Source organism: Planococcus citri, chromosome 4, assembly GCF_950023065.1.
Source record: "Planococcus citri chromosome 4, ihPlaCitr1.1, whole genome shotgun sequence".
NCBI classification, from domain to species: domain Eukaryota; kingdom Metazoa; phylum Arthropoda; class Insecta; order Hemiptera; family Pseudococcidae; genus Planococcus; species Planococcus citri.
This window is the reverse complement of record NC_088680.1, coordinates 366,454-384,224: the sequence shown is the minus strand read 5'-3', so window position 1 is coordinate 384,224 and position 17,771 is coordinate 366,454. Positions and strand designations below refer to the sequence as shown.

At 36.7% G+C, this 17,771-nt stretch overlaps 1 protein-coding gene across 2 annotated transcripts; it reads right to left on the bottom strand.

Annotated features, from left to right (window-relative positions):
- Positions 1–895: 895 nt before the first annotated feature.
- LOC135843312 (facilitated trehalose transporter Tret1-like) lies at positions 896–8,022 on the bottom strand. Of its 2 annotated transcripts, XM_065361144.1 has the most exons (6): positions 7,187–8,022; positions 4,179–4,257; positions 3,542–3,650; positions 2,690–2,881; positions 2,307–2,596; positions 896–2,229 (listed from the first exon to the last, which is right to left on the bottom strand). In XM_065361144.1, the coding sequence occupies exons 1-6, from the start codon at positions 7,207–7,209 to the stop codon at positions 1,369–1,371; spliced, it is 1,554 nt and encodes a 517-aa protein (XP_065217216.1). In that variant the 5' UTR covers positions 7,210–8,022; the 3' UTR covers positions 896–1,368. The 2 variants fall into 2 exon arrangements, with proteins under 2 accessions (XP_065217216.1, XP_065217217.1); XM_065361145.1 differs by lacking the exons at positions 4,179–4,257; positions 7,187–8,022 and having other exon boundaries at positions 2,690–2,885.
- Positions 8,023–17,771: the final 9,749 nt, after the last annotated feature.

Sequence of the window (17,771 nt, the reverse complement as noted above, 5' to 3'; positions counted from 1 at the left end):
TGTGAAAAGTCACAATTTGACACAATTCTATTACAAGCTCTTGACAGCCATACTTAAGATCTAAACGTCCACTTACCCAAAGTCAAAATGTCAAAAATTAGCCATTTTCCTACGAGGTCTTAAAAAGTTGACACGACGTCGTCGATTCGTCGAAATTGGTTCCAAGTTCTCGAACAAGTTGGACAAAATTATGTATTGTAAAATTGTAAAAACATTTTGTTAGTAACGAATTTTTTTCCAAGTTTTTAAAACTCTGGCATAGTGCTTTTCTGATGAAGATCGACCAAATCTGATGATTAAGATTTAGAAGATAAAAATGTAAAAATATTAATTTTTTTCATTTTTTGAGGAAGGGGAAGTTTTACAGTTTCATCATGTAGAGAGGTCAAAAGTATTTAACAATATTTCTAATGAAAATGGACCAATTATATAAAGGATTGTAATGTACCTACTTGAAAAAAAAATGTAAAAATTACAATTTTTCGGATTTCTTATATATTTTGAGATTTGAGGGTGGGGGGAGGGGGCTTCCTGGCACGACTTGTGTTTGCTAACACGATTGAAGAAACTTTTCTCACGAAACTCGACAACATTTGGGTGTCAGCAAATATTTTTTTCACTATGAGCTCTCCCCTCTAATCCACTGTTTAGTCTGGGTGGAGTTGGGGGGCTAAAATTGGTATACGAGTATAAGTTGATTTAACCCAAGTGGCGACTTGACCGAGCTGTTACATTTTCTAAAATAATTGAGGAGATCCGCGGCACTACTTATTTTTCACCGAAAGGACTGAACATTTCATGGCGTAATTTTTTCATCCGACTTGACAACTTTACGGGGTGAGAGCGAAAAAACGAAGAAAAATTGTCCACTTTGTATAAATGAATAAGGTACCCCTTACTACAAACAAACGTTTATTTTGTTCGAATTCGGAATTAGACGCTCAAAACGTATCATTGTCAGTCTAGGTACCTGTACCTATGCAAATAGTACATTATTTACTTATTACTTAGTACTTGCACATTACACGTAGGTACGTGATACAAGTAATTATGGCACATGCACATACGAATTAGTGCTTTCCGAGCACCGAGTGCATAGATTTCATATAATATGTAATAACATTTACGTATTTTACGTATAATAGATAGTGAGGTATAAATGCACGAATGGATTCGATACATCGCGTTGTGACGTATGTAGTAGGATTTTAGGACTAGTGGTGTACTCGTATACTTGCACGCGATTGTTGGGCGTTTTTCTTTCATTTTACCGGATGATCGAAAATTCGAAATAAGAGTTGGGCTGCAACATTGGACGGGACGCTGATCGAAATTAACCCTCGAACACTGGCACAGTCGCGGAGCTATTCATCTTGAAATTTTGGGATAGTCAGCGGCAGCGGCAGCGTTAGCGTTAGCGTTAGCGTGAGCGTAAAACGATTCGATTTCGAAGAGGGTACGATTCAGCGTTTCTGGAACGAAGAAATACACGAAGAAGGTGATGAGCAGCGAGATTGCGGCGAAAAAGGTAAAGGTGCCGATGACGCCGACGTAATCGAGCGCAAACGGCAGCGTTTTGACCAAGACGAAGATGAGCAGATAGGCGTACGATATGAGCGCGGCGCCTCCGAAAGCGCGCTTCTCGGTCGGCATCAGTTCGACGATCAGCGTCCAGGGAATGGTCATGACGCCGACGGCGCCAACGCCCACGTACAGTACGAAGCCGAAAGTGGCCGCGTATTCGGCGAAATCGCGCCACTCGGCCGCATCGAGCGTCGCCGATACCGATACGGATACGGAGGTCGATACGACGGTCGAGACCAACGCCAGCAGCATGGCCACGCTGGACGCCATCAGCAATTTGCGTCTGCCTACTTTGGTGGATACGCAGCAGCTGACCAAGCTGGCGACGAATCGTACCACGCCGAACAGCACGAACGCCTCTTGCTTCAGCGTGCGACCAATTTTCGGACTCAGTCTGGGAAAGATGTCGTACGCGTAGTACACGGTCGCGTACAGACCGCTCAGCTGCTGCATCAGGATCAGAATTATCAACGTGGCCAGCGGCTTGTAAACGGTCGGCTCGAACCAGCCGTATTTGCCGCCGCCGACATCGCCGCCGCGTGTACCAGTCGACGCCGCCATCGCTGTTTTCTCTTCGTCTTCTTCTTCGTCTTCGGCGGTCGCCACGTTCGTCCTCTGCAGTTGGCACCATTCTTCTTGCAAAATCTAAGTGAAACGATACTCGAGTCACGAGTGTACGCAAATCAACGAGAGCTACGGCTACGTAGTAAGTAGCTACGTACCTGGGCGTTGCTGTTGAGCACGCTCAACGATCGTTTGGCTGCGTGAAAATCGTTACGGAAATTGGCCAACCATACGGGACTTTCGGGCGTCAGTCGCAGTACCAGCAATGCGACCACAGAGAAGAAGGCCGCGAAAAAGACGGCGCTCTGCTTCCACGTGAATATCAGCTTGAGCAACGTCGTCAGCAGAATTCCGAATGCGAAATGTATACCGAGTAGCGATAGAAATAGCGAACGGTATTTTTTGTGCGACGTTTCCGATACGTAAACCAAATTCGAGGTGGTTAAACCTGCAATTACATACATACAATACATACTTTGTACTCGTAACTCGAATGCAGATTAGATATTTGTATATGGAGAAGAATGAAGATGTCAGGTACCCGCAGCTATTCCGGCCAGCAATCGACTCAGATAGAGCAGCAAAACGTTTCGACGGTCTACCAAACCCAAAATTAACCAGGCACCGACGCACGGCAAAGCGATCATCAGGTTACACGCTTTTCGTCCGAATCTATCCATCAACGGTCCGCAAGCGATCGCTCCAATCGGAGTACCAATAGCGCCCATACTAGCTGCCTCCAACATCAAATCACACCAGTAATTTTACAAGTTATTCGTATACATTACGTAGCGAAATTTAGCATCTACATAGTATGTCGCACGAGTAGCTTCCTAGCTTCACATTCTACCTATACACTATACACTGTACACTATACACTATACAGTACACGCTACACGACCCGTTCCGTTTCCATATTCACGTGTCGTAGGTAATTTACCATACCAGCTGGTACATTACCTACATACGTATCCCTATTGTGCTCGGGTATCGACGACTAATTGAGTAATTGCCGTTGTATTGTGTATTGTGTATTGTGTACGTCGAGTCGAGTCGTCTGCGAGGTCTGTATTTAGTATTTTGCTACCTACGTTCGTACGTTCCTTCCTACGTTTATCCGCCCCTGCGGCTGCGGCTGCGGCTGACTGGCTACGTTATCACTTACCTATCAGCTATTTTTAACTACGAGTAGACAGGTAGATTGTAGAAGCGCAGGTAGCGATGGTTATGCTCGTATGTAGATGTAGGTACATAAAATTTGTCTATGTACTATGTACTTACGTCTACGTACGTGCATGTTGGTCACACGAGTTATACCTAAACTTTGCGACAGTGACAGCAACGTACAAATACAATGTACTCGTATGTAGACTATAGCATTACTGGTACTTACCAAACCATGAGCTCGTATCCCGATCCAAATCGTTTAGCAATAAATTTGAAAATGCCAAATTTACTCCGGCATGGATAGTGAATAGAAAAGCTACATTACTCGTCACAATCTGAAAGTTTCAAAAAAAAATCGCATTGCTAAATAAAAGTGTGTAATTAATTTTACGTTCTCTTAAAATTTGGTAAGAATCTGGCGAAAAGTACTTTTCAGTGAAACTTATCGGGGGCCTTTTCAGAAAAATCTTAATTATTCGTCTTCATTATTTATTTTTGGTGGGGGGGGGGGGATTTAGGGTATCTGACAATTTGATTTTGAAAATCTTATATTTCGAAGAATTTTTGTCCAACCTCTCGAGGTCAACCTTTTGGCCTAATGTCAAAGTTTGACGTCGACTCGACAATTTTGAACATTTGGTCGAAAACACGCTCGAGCAGACATTCCGATGGGGTGATGGATTCGCCTGAAACGACAAATTTTCAAAGTAAAGCTTGATCGAGTCGTTGAAAAGAAAAACAGCGTTTGTTTCCTGTGGCGGAAAATTGTTCAAAATGGGACAGAGGTATGACGTGTGTCTTGTGAGGAACAGTACGGGGTACGGGGTACGGATGTAGGGTGTAACGTGTAACGTGCCACTTACTTGATATTTAACGTCTTTCCATGAAACAGAGTTACGGCGAAAATTTGCGCACTTGGTTGAATATGGTTCGTCTTGAAATCTGCACAATCATAAGCAGCAAAATGGAAAAATTTAAATACGTGTACGTAGATAGAGATACCTATCATAGTATTGCTCAATTTGAGAAAAAATTTTGAAAACTTTGATTTTGAATTTGTTGACGTTACGTGAAAACACTCGAAGAATCACAAAATGTTGAGGAAATATCGAAAAATTGAAAAAAAATATCTGCTAAAATGCCTGAAATAGCAGAAAGATGGAAAAATTACCAAAAATAAAGAGATATAGTCAAAATGAGTTGAAATTTCCATATAGTTTAACTGAAATATATTGCAAAAATTGACAAAATATCTACATGGAAGCGAAATACTGTCGTGATTATTTATATTAAAAGTTAGAAAAAATGGAAAAACTTGAGCAGGCATGAAACAAGGTCACTTAAAAAGTGACTTTGTCACTATTTCACGTGCAAGTCACTTTTTGTCCCTATTTCAGCAAAAATGGCCAAAAAAAAGTCACTTTTTTTGGCATTTGGTCACTTTTTTAACGATTTGTCTTGTAAAAAAAAAAGATTCGGCGCCGCAGCAGTGCCGAAAGTGTAGCTCTGATAAAAGAAAAACATTATTTTTTACTTCTTGAAACACAAATTTTCGAAAGCTTTTGCCCTCGCTTCGCTCGGGCTCGTTTTATTTTATTTTTCAAAATCAAGATGAAAATTTCTAAAAAAAAAAATAAGTTTTAAAGTCGAAAAATAAACTCTTCATCCTCACATTTGAAAAACATCGTTTTTATGCCTCTCCTCGAAATATAAATTTGCAAGAGCTTTCGCCCTCGCTCGAGCTTGTTCTCTTTTCTTTTTCAAAATTAACTTCCTAAAAAAACATCACTCTAATTCTAAAATTTAAAAAAATTAAAATAAACTCCTTGCATTTAAAAAATCTTGTTTTTAGGCATCTCGAAATGAAAATTTTCAAAAGCTTTCGCCCTCGCTTCGCTCGGGCCAATTTGTTTTTTTTTTTCAAACATAGGACCCAAGATGATATCTGCTCTAAAGTTTGCATGTTCAGTAACGAAAATAACATTATTTTAAACCTTTCAAGTTTGGATTTTCCAAAATTTTCGCCCTCGCTCCGCTCTGGCAAAATGTTCACCGTTTCATACTTATTTTATTCAACTTATTTGGCTCAATTTAGTGTAGGTGCTAGTAGATTATTTTTTAATCATAAAACTGTAAATTTTTCAAAATTTTGTTTATCCTTTTACAAATACATACTTAGGTTGACCTAATTCAGCATACAAATTCTAATTTAGTTCAGTAAATAGATCGCTAATACACTAATTTCAATTTCGTCAAATTGTTCAATTTTTTAAAAAATCAGCAACTTTTTGCGTTTTGTTCCCTCAAAAGTTGACGAATTTGTAATTTTCAAACCTCCCTCAAAATGACAACATTGCCCAAAATATTCAAAGTAAAAAAATTCAAAGAAAAGTACACATGATTTTATTCCTTCGTCACACACCCCCTCCCCCAATCATCGCCCCAAAAAAACTGGCGTCGCATCAGCACCGGCGCCAAATCCCGGTACTTCGAAGTGCCCCATCCGCCCCTGGGTATACATCAACAGTTTGCTGCGCCCATGCAGGGAGCGGGGAGGGTTACTAAAAAAATTCTCCGATGATCGCTACATAATATATACGAGTACTTTGCTCACGTTCCTCAAAATTTTGGTCACTTTTTTGCTATTTTTCAGTCACTAAAGTCACTAAAGAAAATAAAATAGTGAGTTTCATGCCTGCTTGAGAAAAGTTTCCAAAAAATGTTTGAAAGTCACGAATAATTGATACGGAATTACGTAAAGTATCGTGATGATTAATGAAATACTTGTAATTGCATTGAAATTGGTTACATTTGTTACCGAATGGGTGAAAATTTAAAGAAGCTGAACGAAATGTCGCTGAAAGGGCCCTTGCATAGGTACATAATAAGCCGTGAAAGCAATTTGAAAAATGTTTTTAAAAAAATGCTAAAAATATTTGAGAATATTGAATAAATTTTGCGGAAATTTGTTATCGATGTTGTTAATATGACTGTGAAAACGGTTGAAAATGACAAAAAGTTGAGGAATCGTCGGAAAATTCAAAAAACAAAAAAATAATTCAAAAACAAGAAAAAAACTGTCGAAAATTACAAAAAAAAAAAAAATGAAATTGATCGCATATTCTACAAACAAAATGAAAACTAAAACTTTGATAAAATTGCGAAAGCATCGCAAACACTGAAGAATAAGTAAGCATAGAATCCCTCGAAAGTTGCCAAAAAATGAATAAATTTTTGAAAAATTGTAGATATTTCAGTATAGTAAATTGCGTAAAACTTGTTTAAATTTGCCTGAAAAGAACTGAAAGCGTCGGAAAATCATCAAAATATCCTACAGAGTGTTGAAAAAACAGCAAAACCGTCTTAACTGTATGATTTTTGCAGTACCTCACGCTGTTATTCGAAGGTTTTGCCGAAATATATTTCACGTACGATGTCCTAAGTACGAGTATGTTTGAAACTTTGAAAGTCCACGTAATGAGTTATTATAACGGTTCTACATTTGGCTGAAATTGTGATGATAATACGCATCACGCATCACATAAGCCTGCAGAGCTGTACAAATATTCGGCCGCTGGATTTGAAATGAAATTTGCGGTATTTTTAAAGAACAAATCAGCGGATATGATTTATACATGTATTTCATCAACTGAATTTCACTTTCACGCCCCTAATGGTGCTCACTACTTATCTTAGGAGATGGGTACCTAAGACTAGAGTACACACATTAATGCAGACCTACTAATACGTTCGAATGCTTCGAGTGTGGTTCTTACGATTAAGTAGTCGTATTGGCAATTCACAATACACGAGTACATCTACATACGATACATAGCTAAATAATAATAATAATGATCAAATTTGAACGTACTGTTGCAATGTCTTCGTTTCCATAGTGGATGTGGTATACTCGTATGGTAAGACTACGAGTACGAGTACGAGTAGATATGGATGGGATTGGGATCCGGATCCGGATACGGCGCGGCGGTGGCGAAGGCACGGCGCAGACCATGAAGCGATCGCAACGATCGCAATCGGCTGTCAAGCGTCAGCTCAGCTCAGCTCGCTTCAATTTTACGTACTATTCGCGTCAGTCACCGTTCGTCACGTGTTCGCGTTTATGTTTATGAATTTTTTCGATTGCCGTGTACGAGTGCGGAACAATAATGCTGCTTCTGCTGCTATGACGAGTAATAGTGGTTGTAATGTGCAGTAAAGCTGAGCATATTCAACTATTCAGCTGTCAATAATTACTCGTATAGGTACTACGTAGTAGGTCTGTGGTCTGGTACCTACTCGTAGCTTGGCTGTGGCTGTGGGTATACTTAGCTGTGATGGTACCGGCTAAACGCAAACGCGAACGCGTATTCGCGATAATTTCAAGTTCAAAGTGTACGATACGAGTAGGTATCTACTTACGACACACGATGTAGGCAGAGGTGCACATCAACAGTACTGAGGACACACAGCACATGAAAACACGCGATTGCGATTGCGATAATACTCGTAAACGCGATTAACGCGAACGTACTTGCACTCGTACTCGTACACGCAGAGTCGTCGCAGATAGGCCTTCGCTAGCGCCAAGCATTACATCAGCACTCAAAGTACATATCGTACATTTATTCGTAATTTCGTACATACGTTTACTTTGCATACACGCAATTCACTGGCACTGCATATTTCGCTCTCGCTCTCGCTCTCGCTCGCTAAGTTTTGTAATCTTATTTTTCTAGCTTTATCTACGAGTATGCGTATCATTTGCTTTGTCGAACTGATAACTTTTTATCAACGTACAACGTAGACGTACCATACCGATTACCCATTACCCCATAACCCATAATAATGTACTCGTAGATAGAGAATTAGAGATACCGCCTATACGCAAGTAATTACCTACTAATTAGGTACGATATCGATATATGTACTGGTACTCGTATATGGGTTACTTGGAGTAGAGTTAGTGATACTTGCGTATTTAGGTAGTGTTCTACCAAACTGATAATACATAGATATTTAGCCCGTACTTGCTACCTGTACTTTACTTTAAATACCTGAACCTGACAATTCAGATTGACATGGCAATGATGGCATTTTTTGCACGGCAAGAGAGCTACGTCCTACGTCTAGGTAGGTAGGCCTACAGGTACAGTACTCGTACCTAATGTATGTAGATGTACTCGTATGTAGTGATGTGTTTGTGTTTGTATTTGTACCTCCTACCCTACCTACAAATACATCTCTTACTAGGTACATAGTGTACAAAAATGAACGGTAACGGTATTTAAGCCCAATTTGCGATGTATGTAATGTACCTATATACCTACAATACGCGACACGCGTACTGGGTGCCCAAAAATATCGTGAACCCCTAAAATTTAAAAAAGTTTTCTGCTAAATATTTCGGGTGATCACACTGAATGATACGAGTAATAATGATAGCACATGATTGGTGGTTGTTATTAGACTAAGGTGATAACATTACACCAATCGTATTCATCTATTTCACGTTGACAACCTGAACCTAGGCGTATAGTTTTAATAAAAAACATTCTTTAATAGGGTTGACGATATTTCTGGACACCCTGTATAGTGTATACTAATATGTTATGTACCTACTACATACTTATTATCTCATGTGCCATACTCGTATGCCTTATCATTTTGCTGTCCGCTGTTGCCTGTTCAGTGCCAGTGCCAGTGCCAGTGCCCATTACAGTGAGCAATTGTGCATGTTACTTGTATATTTTATTCGCTTCATTTATGGGTGTTCAGAGCTCTATTTCAATTTCGTTTATGTAAAGCTATCAATCTATTAGGTACCTATCTTATAACTATACGTACGAGTACTTACAATTAATTATTACCTACTTTAACTTAATAAATAACCATAATGCCGTCAGTACGAGTAGATAATACTCTTGCGTACTCGTATGTTACGTATTCACGTGGTTTTACTCGTAGTTGACTATGCGGTATGCGCGGATAACTCGAATGTCGATTGCGATCAGCCGATCACGTCACTGCATCTGCTGCAAGATTGTTAAATGCACGTTTGACTTTGATTAGAGAGGAATGATTCGTCACTTACTACGGCCAAGTTAGCTTCTATGGATCATCATTACCCAACCCTTGCCAACTTCTACTCCTTGGGTAGGCCGAAGCCGAAACAGCATTTCAAAAAATCCCCATCTCTCTGCAATTTCTAGCGACAGAAGTTAATTTTTTCCAACCATTACCTACCATACGAGTATTTGATATTTCCCCCTCTATAGGCATACATACGAGTAAGTATAAACTTTCGCAGCTGAAATTTCGATCTATCGGTGCATGTTTGGTACCTGATTGACTGATTCCATCGTGTCAAGTTCAATCGAATAATGTAAGGTGGCCAGTAGGTGCACTTGGCAATGTGGTATCGCTATCGTATCACTGCATTTGTGCTCGTAGTAGGTAGGTCATTAGGTAGGTAGGTATAGTGCGTTGTGCGTTGTCCGTTATCCGTTACATAAGGCCATAAGCTGGACAAATTAATCATTAAGTAATAGGTACTTACGATTATCGAGGCGTGGTATCTTACGAATCACTAATCACGCAGCTGAAACTTGCAAATGTCACAAGGTAAGTGCAATAAATTCGGAATTTAAACGCAAAAAATTCTCTGCGGAAGACGGTAAGTTTTCAACATCTTCAACTTCAAGATCATACACGCGACGATGTACGAGTAATATGTACTTAGGTAAGTAGGTAGGTACCATTTTTTTTATAGAATAGAAGAAGTATGATTTGTATCGTTACGTCAAAAAAGAAATGTCAGAAATTGGTAACTTTTTTTTCAACTTCACCATCACCAGTATATTACTGAAAATTTATTGTAAATTAAATTACATGGTAGGTACCTAATTTACAATTTTTGTGTGTTTTGTTGCAAGATTTGTGAAGCAAGGTGTGATTTTTAGGAATGCAAAGAAATTTCCCCAAGTACTTGATAAGAATAAATAGGTATGTATGTAGGTACTGTCTAAGTACTTGGGTATAGGGTGCCCAGAAATATCGAGTACCCCAAAGAAAGTTTTTCATTAAAAATATACAGGTAGGTTGGCAACGTGAAATAGATGCATATGATTGGTGGAATGTTATCTCTCCAGTCCAACAACCAATCATGTGCTATCATTATTATCATTCACTGTTTCTGGGCACCTTGTATGTATAAAATGGGTTCCCAGTTCCTTTAGGTTTTATTGTAGGTACCTATTGTTTGGGTGGTTATCAGTTATCACTCAGAGTCAATTGAGGGTAGAGCAGATGTTTAATTCAATTCAAATCATTTTTGACAGTAGACAGCTTTAGCTGTATTTACAATGTCAATAAACTAGATTAATTATTATAACATAATATTAACAAAGTACTGCCGGTGGGGGGAAAAAGTGAATTGAAAATACAGATAGGTAATTAAATTATACAGGGTGCCCAGAAATATCGAGTACCCCTAAGAAAGTTTTTCATTAAAAATATAGGTTGGCAACGTGAACGGTTAAATAGATGCGTATGATTGGTGGAATGTTATCTCTCCAGTCCAACAACCAATCATGTGCTATCATTATTACGCGTATCATTCACTGTGACCAACCAAAGTATTTTAGTAGAAACTTTTTTAGCGGTACTCGATATTTCTGGGCACCCTGTACAAAATGGGTTCCTTTGTGAAGCCCGGCAGGTGTTAGATAAGAAGAAAAGGCGATGAAGTAGGTAGTTACTATGTGTGACGTCATACTTTCTATGAAAGATGCTTTGATCAAAGTTTCTATCCTGTCAGTTTGCTAACAGCACTCCTGAAGTAAACATGTGTTCGCGTGGTTTGAATTTTTTAATAGGCCTACTGACCCTTAAGGGTTTACGTTTTTCATAATTATTTGGTGTTTGCGTCAAGCTATCAGTGTTTTGTTTCATCAATGGTTGTGAAGAAGTTCATTAGCTGTAAGTATTAGTAAATCTAATCGGAATTTGGATGGGTAAGTGAATGATTAAACATTATTATATAGATTTTAGATTATTTAGATATTGATACCCCTTTCGTTTTAACTGTTGAAGTCGTTTTTTGAAATTCAAGTATGTACCTCGTATGTAGAACATCATCAACTTAGTTATTGATAAAAGCTAATCTGGTACTTTATACCTTACCAAATTTGTTCAAAAGATTGTGTCCTTGTCGACGTTGACATTTACATCGACTACGTTTTTTTCCAACATAATGATGGAAATGTGATCAATTAATTATTTAGTAGGAATCTTCTGTCTGTACAACAGGCAGGTAAATGAAAAGTTTTCGAAATTTTCTCATAATTTCTGATACCTTGACATGCCATCTCAACATGTAGATTGTAGATGTAAAATTTGATGGTCAACATCTACAACTATGTAGACCAATTTTTCAGAATTAAAATTTCTGTTTTGGTGTTTAAAATTAAAAGTTTAGTAAACATTCAAAAATATGATCTTGTTCAATGAGGAAAACAATTTTTTTTAGGGCATTGATGAAATTATTCACTTTTCCACAGTTTGGAGTTGTAGATGATATGATGTTGATATTGTGGATATATTTGTTGATGTCGAATTTCGTATTTCACATCAACATTTACATTGACATGTCGACATGAAAATGGATTAGTTTAGTACTCTTAGATAAAGTAATGCACCATCTTTGATATAAGGAATTTCTGTTCAACTTTTTGATTAAGTGGACTTTGCATCGATGCTGTTTTCAGCACCAGCAATAGCCACATCAGAAGAAATCATTTTTGGAAAAAAAATTTAAAACTCAAATTTCATAATTTTACAAAGCAGGAGGTTTGGAAAAAGATAAAACTCTCTCCTTATTTTTAATGCTTTTTATTGCAAAGATCTTTTCAAAAAGTACAACTTTTCATCATCAGGCAAGAGCACTAATTTCGATGTGAATGTTGACCATTGACCCATCCACATCCATCACTTTTGGATGTCACATGTCGATGTGAATTTCAACCCTGTGTCGAGCTAAATTGTCAAAACAAATGCAGATCAACATCAGTCGACAATTACGTTGACAATAAGCTCGACACAGGGTCAAAATTCACATCGACATGTGGCATCCAAAGCGACGGATATGGATGGGTCGTTTTGAATCTGAAAATTGAACAATAGAAAAGATTTTACAACCCCCGTGGTGTTACATAAATTTTGAAATTTCTTATCTACAGTGTTATGTTTCCCATTGTTCAATTTCAAAAATTTCAAATTTGGTATTTTCTAAAAGTTATAAATCAAAGTGATTTGCAGCCTATTGATATTCAATGATCCATTGTATTCACTTATCTGTCTCCCTATACCTAAATGTAACACCACAAGGGTTATAGAATTTTCACCATTGTTCAATTTTGAGAAATGTATTAGGAAACCTGCAGGTGTTTCATTTACACAAGATCAGTACCTAGACAATGAAAGCAGGTGGTTACCAGAAGAGGTTCTCTCAGTACATGCTTTTGGAGTCGCATTATGCTTTCAAGATAAATATCGCATTGTGCACTGGAGCATTCAGAATAGCATACCTAGTGTATTTGGAATCTCGTTGTGCTTTTTTTTTCAAAATCGTGTTGTGCTTTTTTTGAAATTGTGTTGTGCTTTATTTTTGAAATTGCATTGTGCTTCATTTTTGAAATCATGTTGTGCTTTTTTTTTTGAAACCACGTTGTGCTTCTTTCTCAAAATAATGTTGTGCTGTCTTTTCAAAATCGAGTTTTCAATTTGGAGTTGCGTTGCTTCTTGTTCGAATCTGATTTGAAAACTTGGGTACTCAAGTCGTAAGTCAAATCTTGGTAACATTAGGACTTGGGGCCGTATTCATAGACGTTACTTAAGGGTCACTTGGCTAAGTGGTTAATTTTGAAGCAATTTTTCTCATAAACGAATAAAAATTTCATATTTTTAAAATACCTAATAAATCAATACTTCGGAGTCCAATCTCTCAATTTAACAAGGAAAAATTGCGTCAAACTTCACCATTTAGCCAAGTGACCCTTGAATGACGTCAATGAATACAGTCCTAAATGTCTGATTAGACTTCGCCAAAGATTAGACTTCGCCAAAAGCAAGTTTTCTGCTTCTCAATGAAGAGCATTTGACTTGAGCATTAGAGTATTGGACTCAAGTCTGATGCTTTTCAATGAAAAACAATCATCTGACTTAGCCAAATTTCAAAGAAGAGCATTTGACTTGAGTATACCTAAGAGTATTGCACTAAAGTCGGATGCTCTTCAATGAATTTGACTTCACCAAATTGTAATGAAGAACATTTGACTTGAGCATACCCAGAGTATAAGACTCCAGTCGCGTCGGATGCTTTCCTATGAATTTGACTTAAGCTAGAGAACAAGTCCTCCTGCAAGTAAAGTTTGCAGAGCGACCCGGCCATGTGTAGTCACAAGTACATACACTAGGCACTGGTCAAGCTCCTAGTCATAAGTCATGGGGTGGATGTCGCCACAGAGTGCTTGACAACTCGTACACACCGACCAGTACGACTGACCACCTACTCAGAACTCCAACTGCTCTTCGGACTTACTGGCCTGAGCGATCAACGGATCGTGACGACGGTCAACGTAAAGGTAAGTGTGTACGCGAAGCCGTAGCAGGGGCTAATCCTCCTTGGCCCCTACCGGCCCGGCGTGCGCCTGGATGACGGTCACAAAACCTTCTTCTCCTCCCGACACGATTTACTTAATTCCCGCAAGCGGGCTACGTAGGGCACCTGAATTAACGAGTGACGGAGCGTCCAGTCTGTGGCCTACACCCTCGCTGCGCACGAGCTTTCGGAAGCCAAGGTTTCCGCGTAATGCGGGGGTTACATAGACGTACCGCGCCGTCAGCTGTGACCTTTGCGCGGCTACCTGGTAGTTTTGCGTTACGTGAAACTGACCCAGTGAGGCAGGTAAGGTGACCGACATCCTCACCAGGCAGAGTCCCGTATGCAAAACAAACCGACTACGAGTAAGTATTTCTAGACAAATGGACGACCATTTGAATAAAAATAACATTTCGGGGAGAGAGCCTGAATAATAGAAAGACCCTGCGTCTGCATTCTGCAATCAAAAGGTGCCACTTACGTAACACAATTCGAATTTCAGACAGATTTAATGTGTGGTCATCTTATACATTTACATGAAAATATGTGAACGTATAAGATGACAACACATCAAGACACCTGACCTAATTCAAGTAGGCTTGTACTAAAGGAGAAGAGTCTGAGCTTTACTCGATATCCTTTATTACAAATCTACTAGAATGATCCCAAAGTCTCTTCTGACTACCTAGTCTAAGAGGATATCGACTCCTGTAGGTAGCCAGAAGAGAACTGATTCAAATTTAAAAAATGAAATTTGGAAATCGAAATGTAAATTATAATAGGTACCTTCCACAATAATTCAAAATTTAGATTGCCTTAAAACTGACGATTGAAAAAATAATAATTTTGAGGAATTTTTAATTCAAAACCAAAAAAAAGACTATGAAAATAAAAAACTTCATTAATTTTGGCCAAACATTCTTCGTTTAAATGACACTTAAAATTCCAAAATTTAGCACCGCGAAATTGATCAACTATTCTCATAAAAATCACGAAGCCAAAAAACATGAGGCCGAAGAGCAGTAGTGCTCTCCACGAAGGCAAAACGCGGACTGAGCTCCGGAATTTGTATTGCATTTAAGTAAAAAAATTTTAAAATAACCCACGCCCACCACACAACCCCCACAACAACACCACCAGTCACAGCCGGCAGGTGGAAAGAGAAACAAAATTTTAACAAAGGAGATGTACCAAAATCGCACAGCAGGTGGTTTGTGAATATTTTAAATAAATCTTTATAGAAATTTCACACCTGTATGTAAATTCATTTCACAATAGGCGGCCAGACTACAAAAGATTTCACACCGCAATGAGTAATCAAATTTCACAATCATTTATAACAGCCATGAAATCTCCCAGCAGGTGGTTTCCCAAATATTCTTTTTAATCCAGATAGTTATCTTATCTCCGACGACCAAACTACTAAAAATTTCACACCACAATGACATCAAAATTTACAACCTTGAAAATTCTCATCTGTACTTGTACAAAATTGAATTCAAAATAATGGAAAAAACTAAAATTATAAAAAATTCACTTGAAAGTTGAAAAATGCAAATTCAACCGTCGAAAATAGAAAAACAAAAATTGGTAAATAAAATTTGGGGAAAATGAAACTGAAAATAAAGACTGAAAGTTGAAATCAAGAAACAAGAGAACAAAAACAGACAAATTTAAAAACCAAAATTTTGAAAACGTTGAAAATGCACAAAAACACAAACAACTTTTAAAATTGAAAAAAAATAAATGAGATCAAAACTCAAAAAAAAGCAACCAAACAACATAAAACCAAAATTTTGAAAACGTTGAAAATGGAAAGTTAAAACAGACCAAAAAAAACAATAATGAACTAAATTTTTGAAAAATTGAAACTGAAAATGAAAAGTTGAAACCAAAAAATATGATAAGATAAGATAACAAAAATGAAAAAACAAAGCAACAATATCAAAAAAATCAAAAATAAACAGAATAATGAAAAAGTTGAACCAAATTCCCACGATTGAAACAGCCAAAACACCCCAAAAATAATGGAAAAAATCAAGGTGTAAAGTAAAAATAGAAAGTTGAAACATTAAAAATGCAAAAAGTAAAGGAAATAGAAATAGAAAGTTGAACAGACCAAAAAAAACAAAGAACTAAATTTTTGAAAAATTAAAACTGAAAATGAAAAATTGATACCAAAAAATAAAATGTTAAAGATAATGAAAATCATAAACATTCAAATTAAAAATAGACGTTTACACAAAAAAAACAAAGCAACAATATCAAAATAACCAAAAAAAAAAAAAAACGCAAAAAATCAAAAATAAACAATAAAATATTAAAAAAGGTAAACCCAATAACCCCCACAGAATTTAAAAAAATTTAATCTGAGCCAAAAAAAAGAAAAAATTTGAAACTGAAAAAGCAAGAGGACAAATAGGTATAAAAATTGAAACTTGAACAAAAAGCTATGAGAACAAAACATAAAAAATCCAAAATCAAACAAACAAAACGTTGGAAAAAGTAAACCACAAATCAAAAATCAAAGCAAAAATTTTAGAAAATTTAAAAAAGAATAAACGAACGGAATTATGAAAAAATTAAAGTAAAAAACACAAATATATAAGATAAACAACCTAGGAATGTATGAAAACAACCAAATGAAAATATCGTAAAATGTAAAGTTAAAATCAAAACGAACAGAATTTTGCAAACTGAAACAAAAACCCCTGAAAATACCTAGTGAAAATTTCAATTGCACATAACAATTTTAAAACTACTAAATATACCTATGTAAAACAAGAGCTCATAAAAAACGAAATGAAATTGAAATCAATTAAAAGTGAAAATAAACACAAATCCATATAAAAAACAAAACATGAATTTAAATGTCGGAAACATCGAAATTGAAAACTAAAACCAAAAAGCAGCTGAAACCCCCCAAAAAACTAACAAAATTCGGAAAAATTGAAACTGAAAAAAAAAATAATAAATATAATTTGAAGGATAAAAATTACATCTTTCCAAATGGAGCCCTAAGGCTCTTCTGACTAGGTACCTGTTCTCGAAATGTAATTTTTATGCTCCCAGAGACCAAAATAATTCAAAATTAAATTTGCAATTTTCAAAAAAATCAAAACAAGATTTAAAAAAAATTTCCACGTACAAAAAAAGTATTTATTGACCCAAAAAATATAGATTTACTCTAAATAATGAACTGTTAATAAACAAATGAAAAAGATTTAGATTTATTCAACTTCAGCCTTCTAGATCAATTTGATGAAAAAAAATTGCAAAGTGCTTTCATGTTCAAAAGAATATCAAAAAACCAAAAAGTTGCCAACTTGCGAATTCAAAATAAAAAGGAGAAAGTAAGTACCTAATTTGAATAATTTCAATTTTCATAATTTACCAATTTGTATCGATAGTAAAATTCAAATGAAAAAGGGAGAAAGTAAGCAATTTAAATATAAAAATTATTAAAATTTGATACTAATTTATATAAAAACAAACATTGAGCAAACATGAAAAAAAAAAACAACACTCCAGTAGGTAATGTACTCAACGGAGGTAAAATGCGGACTGAGCTCCAAAATTATAATCTCGCTTCTGAGGTAAACAAATATGAAATGCATGACCACGCCTCGAGTGAATTAAAAAAATTAGGCCTACTTCGCATAAAGAATTGAAGAACTGCGCGTTCACTAATTATAAAAGTAATTCAACAACAGACAGAAATTAGCTAAACTCAATTTTTAAAATACAGTACATAGTAAAATTTAAACCATTATGATTTCAAAAAAGTTGATTTCATACA

Coding starts and splice junctions, on each gene's coding strand:
- LOC135843312 (XM_065361144.1), bottom strand. CDS start 7,209: ATGGAAACGAAGACATTGCAACA. Junction 3,651..4,178: donor GGAAAGACGTTAAATATCAA/GTAAGTGGCACG, acceptor TGAAACTTTCAG/ATTGTGACGAGTAATGTAGC. Junction 2,230..2,306: donor TGCTCAACAGCAACGCCCAG/GTACGTAGCTAC, acceptor CGTTTCACTTAG/ATTTTGCAAGAAGAATGGTG.